Source organism: Somniosus microcephalus, chromosome 21 (genome assembly GCF_052327205.1).
Source record: "Somniosus microcephalus isolate GS21.2 chromosome 21, FLI_Smic_1.0, whole genome shotgun sequence".
Classification (NCBI taxonomy): domain Eukaryota; kingdom Metazoa; phylum Chordata; class Chondrichthyes; order Squaliformes; family Somniosidae; genus Somniosus; species Somniosus microcephalus.
The window spans coordinates 26,064,187-26,072,266 of record NC_141007.1 but is presented as its reverse complement, the minus strand read 5'-3'; the positions used below and the strand labels follow the sequence as shown (position 1 = coordinate 26,072,266).

Genomic DNA, 8,080 nt, shown 5'->3' with positions numbered 1-8,080 from the left:
GAAGGTTGGGATAGTTTCACCTCCCAACATCTTTCCCTAAACCTTTTTTTTGCAATAAGAGGAAAAACAGGATGAAAGAATGTTATTTCACCGAGCCACAATGGGCAGCTATGAGCAGAGAATCAGTCAGCTCAAATCAGTGAGGCACATGCAATGCCTCGGGTGAGGGAGCTTGGAGACACAGCAGGGAACTGGAATCCAGATGTATATGAATACCCCAAAAACTTACATTTATATAGCAGCTTATCATAGCCTCAGAACATCCCAAAGGTGCTTCACAACCAATTAGTTAATTTTCTGAGTTTTGTCTGTTGTTATGTAGGCAAATTCAGCAGCCAGTTTGCATTCAGCAAGATCCCACAAACAGCAAATAACAGAAAATACACAGTTAATCTATTTTTGGTGTTGTTGGTTGAGTGATAAATGTTGACCAAGACACTGGGAGAACTCCCTGCCCTTCTTTGAATAGTGCCACAGGAGACACAGTGCCTCTGTTTAACGACCATGACTTGAATGGAAATGAAACTCGGGAGAAGTGTACAATGCGCGGCTGGTCCGATGTAACCCGTTTTACACTATCACCATCGAAATTACCCTCATTGTCGCCGACAGTGCAGTGCCCCCTCAGTGCCAGCCGAGATTATACGTTCAAGTCCTGGAGTGGGACTTGAGCCCAGAACTCGCATAAAGAAATGATTACTACCTTAAACAGCCAAGCTGACACTTACTAACCAATTGGGCGCGAGGAGTTTTTTTTTTGGAAAAGCAAAATACCCCTGATGCTGGAAATCTGAAATAAAAACAGAAAATGCCAGAAATACTCAGCAGGTCAGGCAGCCTCTGTGGAGAGAGAAACATTTCAGGTCGATGAACTTTCGTGTCTTGGAGTTAGTGGCAGCAGTGTAAGGCATGCGGAAATCGCCCCTCGCCCCGTCAAACAGTTTATAGCGTTCCGTGGAACAGACAACTTGAGACAAAGATTTCAGGGAAAACTGTTCTTTACTTAAAATCAGCAAGAGGTTACAAGTAAGTACCAAATACAAACCGTACTCAAATCATTTACTTATTACAAGTAAACACGCATAAATCTTAATCATTCACTTTAAGCTCAAGTGATCATAAGCAATCACATACGTACTAACACCAGTGAGAGGTCAATCCTGCGATGACCAGACATATGACTTTAACTGACAACTGACCAGGTTGTCCTCGACTGTAGCCACGAGTGGTCATTTTACAGCATCATTATACCCCAACACTCGGCAACTGGCCCACAGCATTCATGTCCCAAACTGTGTGAAGAGCGTTGTTTTCTCTCTCACTTCCTCTCCTATCTGTGTTGATGCTTAGTTAACCAAGGCCAGATGTTCAGGGGTTGGAGAGCATCATCGTGGTTAGCACTGTTGCCTCACAGCGCCAGGGACCCGGGTTCAAATCCGGCCTCAGGTGACTGTCTGTGTGGAGTTTGCACATTCTCCCCGTGTTTGCGTGGGTTTCCTCCGGGTGCTCCGGTTTCCTCCCACAGTCCAAAGATGTGCGGGTTAGGTTGGTTGGCTATGATAAATTGACCCTTAGTGTTAGGGGGATTAAATACGTGGGGTTACGGGGATCGGGTGGGATATGTGTCGGTGCAGGCTCGATGGGCCGAAATGGCCTCTCTCTGCACTGTGAGGTTTCTGTGATTTCTGTGATTTCTGTGATCTGAGGGTTGACTCCCGGTTCTCACAGAATTTTCAAGATCTTATCTTTTGGAGGAAAAAGCCAGCTTGCAAGCGCTTCATTTATTTTACCAATGTTTCAGCTAAGCAGTCTCTTGCCCTCAAAGCTTGTGGTACATTTGGTCACTTTAGATTCACTCAGAAGGTATATTCTTACAGCAGAGAAACAGCTGGAAGATTTCCTCAGATCACTGTTTCCAGCAATATTTTTAACTAGTGGTCATAAAAGTAAAATAATCACTAATAAATCCAATAGGGAATTCAGAGAAACTTCTTTACCCAGAGAGTGGTGAGAATGTGGAACTGGCTACCGCAGGGAGTGGTTGAGGTGAATAGTAGAGATGTATTTCTCTTCTCTCTCTCTCTCTTAGGCAGTCCCTCGGAACCGAGGATGACTTGCTTCCACATTAAAAATGAGTTCTCAGGTGACTAATGAGTCCAATGCGGGACCTACAGTCTCTGTCACAGGTGGGGCAGATGGTTGTTGAAGGGGCGGGCAGGTGGGGTGCTTGGGTTGACGTGCGCTCCTTGTGCTGCCTGCGCTTGGCTTCCGCTTGCTCCCGGCGAAGAGACTCAAGGTGTTCGGTGCCTTCCCGGATGCTTCTCCTCTGTATTTAGGGGAAGCTAGATATGTACATGAGGGAGAAAGGAATAGAAGGATCTTGCCATGGAGGGAGTGCAGCGAAGATTCACCAGACTGATACCTGGGATGGCAGGAATGACGTATGAGGAGAGATTGGGTCGATTGGGCTTATACTCGCTGGAGTTTAGAAGAATGAGAGGGGATCTCATTGAAACTTATAAAATTCTAACAGGACTAGACAGACTAGATGCAGGAAGGATGTTCCCGATGGCGGGGGAGTCCAGAACCAGGGGTCAGAGTCTAAGGATAAGGGGTAAGCCATTTAGGACAGAGATGAGGAGGAATTTCTTCACCGAGAGTGGTGAACCTGTGGAATTCTCTACCACAGAAGGCAGTTGAGGCCAATTCATTAAATATATTCAAGAAGGAGTTAGATATATTTCTTAAGGCTAAAGGGATCAAGGGATATGGGGAGAAGGCAGGGACAGGGTACTGAATTTGGATGATCAACCATGATCTCATTGAATGGTGGAGCAGGCTCGAGGGGCCGAATGGCCTACTCCTGCTGCTATTTTCTATGTTTCTATGATATGCGGATAGGGTGAGATGAGGCAGAGTGGGAGGAGGCTTGTGTGGAGCATGAACACCGGTAGAGACCAGTTGGGCCGAATGGCTTGTTTCTGTGCTGAACGTTCTATGTAATGCGTCTATCAGAAAACTTTTGATCATTTTGTTAGAAACAGGCAACATAGTAAACCTTGCCCTTACCTTCACAGCGTGGCTAACACAGAACGAGCGAAAGGTAATCCTCCTCCTTGGTGAATAGCACTACCCAGTGTTGAAAATGAAACTCGCCTGTTCTTCATCCCGGCCCAGCTCTCTCCTGCCCACGGATACAGCCGTGTGCTGAACACAGCATTAACCCCATCCCACCCCGAGAAACAAATATTTCTTTGTGGTAGAAATTAAACCTCCCAACATTCTCCATCTATTCAGACCTCTTCAATGCTGTCAATTTCTATTATATATAACGGTGTCATCCCTTCGTGACATTTTACCATATTTACAGATCACAGTGCAAGGCACGTTGCCACCCACCAGTTCGTGGTTTGCTGTATTTCTATATAAAACTAGTTAAAAGTAAAGTTACCGGGAACCAGTTTTCTGTTCCACTGCAGAACAGTCGCGGAATCCGTGTAATTCCATCTCACCGCGAGTGGTTGATTTATTCATTGAACAGGGGGCTGTCTGGTTTTAGGCGATTGTTTGGCTGTGAGAGGGGAGGAGGAGGAGGAGGAGGGGGAACTGTTGCATGGGACTGGATTCCACTGGTGGGTATGGCCCCTTGCGTCTTTATTTCAGTGGGACGAATGAACCGCGTGTGATTGGCTTGGTCCCCGGGAAGATGAGAGAGAGAGAGAGATAGAGATAACCTTGTTGGAGTTCCAAGCGAAGAAGTGCTGCCTCCTATCTCTGAGACAACAGCATCCCCACTCTCAGACACAGCATGCACAGGATGGACCTGGGAGCAACTGAGCGCTTGAATACCCAAGGATGGGCGCAATGGTGAACGATGGGCTCAGGGGGACTGGCAAACCGGCTGTGGACACTTAAGAACTGCAGAACGGATTGATGTGTGTGCTTTCACCCTCTGCAGTCTCTCGCTCTGTTAAAATGGGAATCGACAGAAGACACAGGGCGTCTCTCGCTCTGACTCTCAACTTTATAGCCCTCGTCTTCTGTGTCACCGCCTTCAGTACCAGCTACTGGTGCGAAGGGACTCGGAAAGTGGTGAAACCTGTCTGTAAAACCAACGTAAAGGAAAAACAGAACAACTGCATCGAGTATAACAGCCCGGGCAGTAACGGCAGCAGCGCGGTCCAGTACAGCTGGGAAACGGGCGACGATAAGTATGTGATTTGTTATTTCCACGCCGGCATCTGGTTCTCCTGCGAAGAAAATATCAGCGGGGAAGGTAATTCAATCAGTAGGTAGCTGAGACTGTTTTCATAATGAACAAATCTATCTCTCTCTCTGTATATCTGTATATATCTATAATAATATTTGTGTATCTCTCCCTATGTATCTCTATATATCTCTATATATCTATGTATCTATCTATATATATACAATATCTGTCTATATCTATATAGATCTATATTTATCCATATATCTATGTATCTCTTTTTATATCTATATCTATATATCTAAAATCAATGTATCTCTATATCTATCTATATATCGATATATGTATCTCTATATATATATGTCTATATCTATTTATCTATGTATGTGTATCTCTATATATGTCTATATCTATATCTGTGTATCTCTATATCTATTTTTATATATCTATATATATCTATGTGTCTCTCTATATATGTCTATATCTATATATATCTATATCTGTGTATCTCTATATCTATCTATATCTATATATATCTATGTATCTCTCTATATATGTCTATATCTATATATATATATCTGTGTATCTCTATATCTATCTATATCTATATATATATCTCTATGTATTATCTATATATGTCTATATATCTATATCTGTGTATGTCTATATCTATTTTTATATATCTATATATATATCTATGTGTCTCTCTATATATGTCTATATATCTATATCTGTGTATCTATCTATTTTTATATATCTATATATATATCTATGTGTCTCTCTATATATGTCTATATATCTATATCTGTGTATCTATCTATTTTTATATATCTATATATATATCTATGTGTCTCTCTATATATGTCTATATCTATATATATCTGTGTATCTCTATATCTATCTATATCTATATATATATCTCTATGTATATATATCTATATATGTCTGTATCTATCTCTATTATCTATATATATAGATATATTACACACATATAAAGAAACCAATCTACCAATATTTAATACTCTATTAAAGGAGGCACCTCTACCCGTGTAAAAGTTGACAATGGTCATTTCCGAGGTACATTTTTCCTGTTTTCGTTCTTTGATATTAAGGCAGATGACAGGGCGTGTTTGTTTACTTCTGGCCGCAGTCAGTCAATAGTCGGGCCCGGAAACCGCTTCTCGCGGCTCCGAGAGCAACTGAACGCACAGACCCCAAACCCAAGGTGCTCCGTGTAACTTGGAAGTTTTTTTTCTTTCTATTTAACTCGCTTCCTCTCTCCTCATTTTTATAAAGGACATAAGAATGGCACTCTGACCTGCCCACGCTTACATCACCATATGTATGGGGACAGAGGGTGGGGGTGGGAGGGATATGAAATTCAGATGTTCTTTTCACTAAAAAATGGTAAATGTGTATTGGAGAGACCCAGACAGCCCCCGATAGGTGCAGAGTCTGCACTTGCAAGGCTCAGGGCAACAGAGAAGACACCGAACTCAGGGGAGGGGAGGGTTGTGTACGAGGGAACTGAGTGGACCAACATTGGAGGAGTGAGAGGAATCCGCTTTTAAAACATGTTTTATTCACATGAAGGACTCGGGGTGAAAAGCGCGAGTCTGAACAGAATAAAACGGAAAGACATAACAATATTTTTTTTAAGTTCCCTGTAATCGCACACCGTCTGGTGAAATGATTGTGATTCATGTGGATCGCCAAGGTTGCCTTTTCAGTCCGTGTTTGACTTTTGCTCCTGTTAATACCTCTTAGTTCTGCTTTAAAGCCACATTGATTTCCCCCCCATGTTTGTCTTTGAAGCGTCCCCCTGGCATTTAATTGCTGCACAATACCTGGAAGTCTCTATTCCTGTCTCTTTTCAATAAGGATAAATACTGTTAGCTGTAAGAACCTATTCTACATTTTGAAACCATTCCTGTGCTTCATGCTTTCATTTATACTATTTGTTTTATGTTGCTTCACAGGAGAAAAATGCAGAAGTTTTATTCATCTGACACCGCCTGCTGAACGAGGTCAGTTTTGGGTGAATATATGATCTTCTCTAGAAGTTATAGCCCCTGCCGTCTCCTGTTGCCCTATTATTATCCCTCTGATTATTGTGACCCATTATTTTTCAAAGTGTCTCACTATTGTGCCAGCCGGATACCCTCTAGTCATGGAGGATGTCCAATCATCTCCTTAACTGCAGCACTTCCCAAACCCGCAGTCTCCACCACCTAGAAGGACAAGGGCAGCAGGTGAATAGGAACACCGTCACCTCCAAGTTCCCCGCCAAGTCACACACCATCCTGACTTGGAAGTAGATCACCATTCCTCCAACATCGCTGGGTCAAAATCCTGGAACTCCCTCCCTAACAGCACAGTGGGAGTACCTTCACCACACGGACTGCAGCGGTTCAAGGAGAAGGCGGCTCACCACCACCTTCTCAGGGGCATCTATGGAAGGACAATAAATGTCGGCTTTGCCAGTGATGCCCATATCCCCAGAATGATTTTTTTAATGACCTTAGAGTGATAATTTTATGTAGCCACACTCCAGTGCGGTGTAGCACCCACCGGGAGCACACAGCAGGATTTCAGGAGTGCTTCAGCTACCGGGGATGCAAATCAGGAATTAGAGCAGTGATTTTCCAAATTCCCAATGTACTTCCAGTGGGAAAAGCTCCACACCAAGAATGCAAATTCATAAAATGACCCCTTAGATTTAGACCTTGAATTTATGCAGAGTAAATAGTTGCAAATGGATATTTAATGTATTTGTTCAAAGATCCTTCCTCCTGTATTTTAATGAAGATATTAAATTGTTAATTTTATACAAGTTAATACCTCTGCTAAAATAGTGGGCTATGCATAGGAAGGTGTTAAGCGTTTGTATGCTAATATTCAGGCTGCATAATTCCTAATGTGTCAGCCTTGTCTCAGTGGTAGCATTCTTGCCTCTGAGTCAGAAGGTCATGGAATATAAACCCGTTGCAGAGACTTGAATGCATAATCTAGGTTGACACTTCAGTGCAGTACTGAGTGTCGCACCGTCGGAGTTGCCTTCCTTCAGTTGTAACTTTAAACCAAGACCCTGTCTGCCCTCTCAAGTGGCTCCAAAAAATCCCATGACAGTATTTGAACAGGAGCAGGGAAGTTCTCCTGGCGTCTTGGCCAACATTTATAATTCAATCAACATCACTAAAATAGATTATCTGGTCATTCACCTCATTAGTATTGGTGGGACCTTGCTGTATGGAAATTGGTTGCTGTTTTTCCCAACATTACAACAGTGACTATAGACCATATATTACAACAGTGACTATACACCATACATTACAACAGTGACTATAGACCATATATTACAACAGTGACTATAGACCATATATTACAACAGTGACTATACACCTTATATTACAACAGTGACTATACACCATACATTACAACAGTGACTATAGACCATATATTACAACAGTGACTATACACCATACATTACAACAGTGACTATAGACCATATATTACAACAGTGACTATACACCATACATTACAACAGTGACTACACGTCAAAAAGTTCTTCATTGGCTGTAAAGCACTTTGGGGCGTCCTGAGGTCGTGAAAGGCGCTATAGAACTGCAAGTCTTTCTTTTTACCATAAATACTACATTGACTGTGAAGCGTTCGGGACGTGCTGAGGAGGTGAAAGGTGCTGTATAAATGCAAGTCCTTTCTTTATACAGCAAATTACATTTCAGGCAAGAATAAAGGACTTCATGCTCCATTGCTTTCCTAAGGACCAAGATTGTTTATTCCACCAACCAACCTAAACGGTACCAATGTATCACTTCAAAAGAAAAGATGTTGTCGATAAATGTTTTAGTA

The 8,080-nt window shown here is 42.4% G+C and overlaps 1 protein-coding gene across 1 annotated transcript in view; it reads left to right on the top strand.

The window, feature by feature from the left end:
- The first annotated feature begins 3,622 nt into the window (after positions 1-3,622).
- gsg1l2b (gsg1-like 2b) overlaps positions 3,623-8,080 on the top strand; it is a 249,779-nt gene continuing 245,321 nt past the window's right edge. Inside the window, exons 1-2 of the mRNA XM_085963360.1 lie at positions 3,623-4,276; positions 6,187-6,234. Coding sequence (XP_085819486.1) covers positions 3,934-4,276; positions 6,187-6,234 — 391 coding nt within the window. The 5' untranslated portion in view covers positions 3,623-3,933. The remainder of the gene's footprint in view (positions 4,277-6,186; positions 6,235-8,080) is intronic.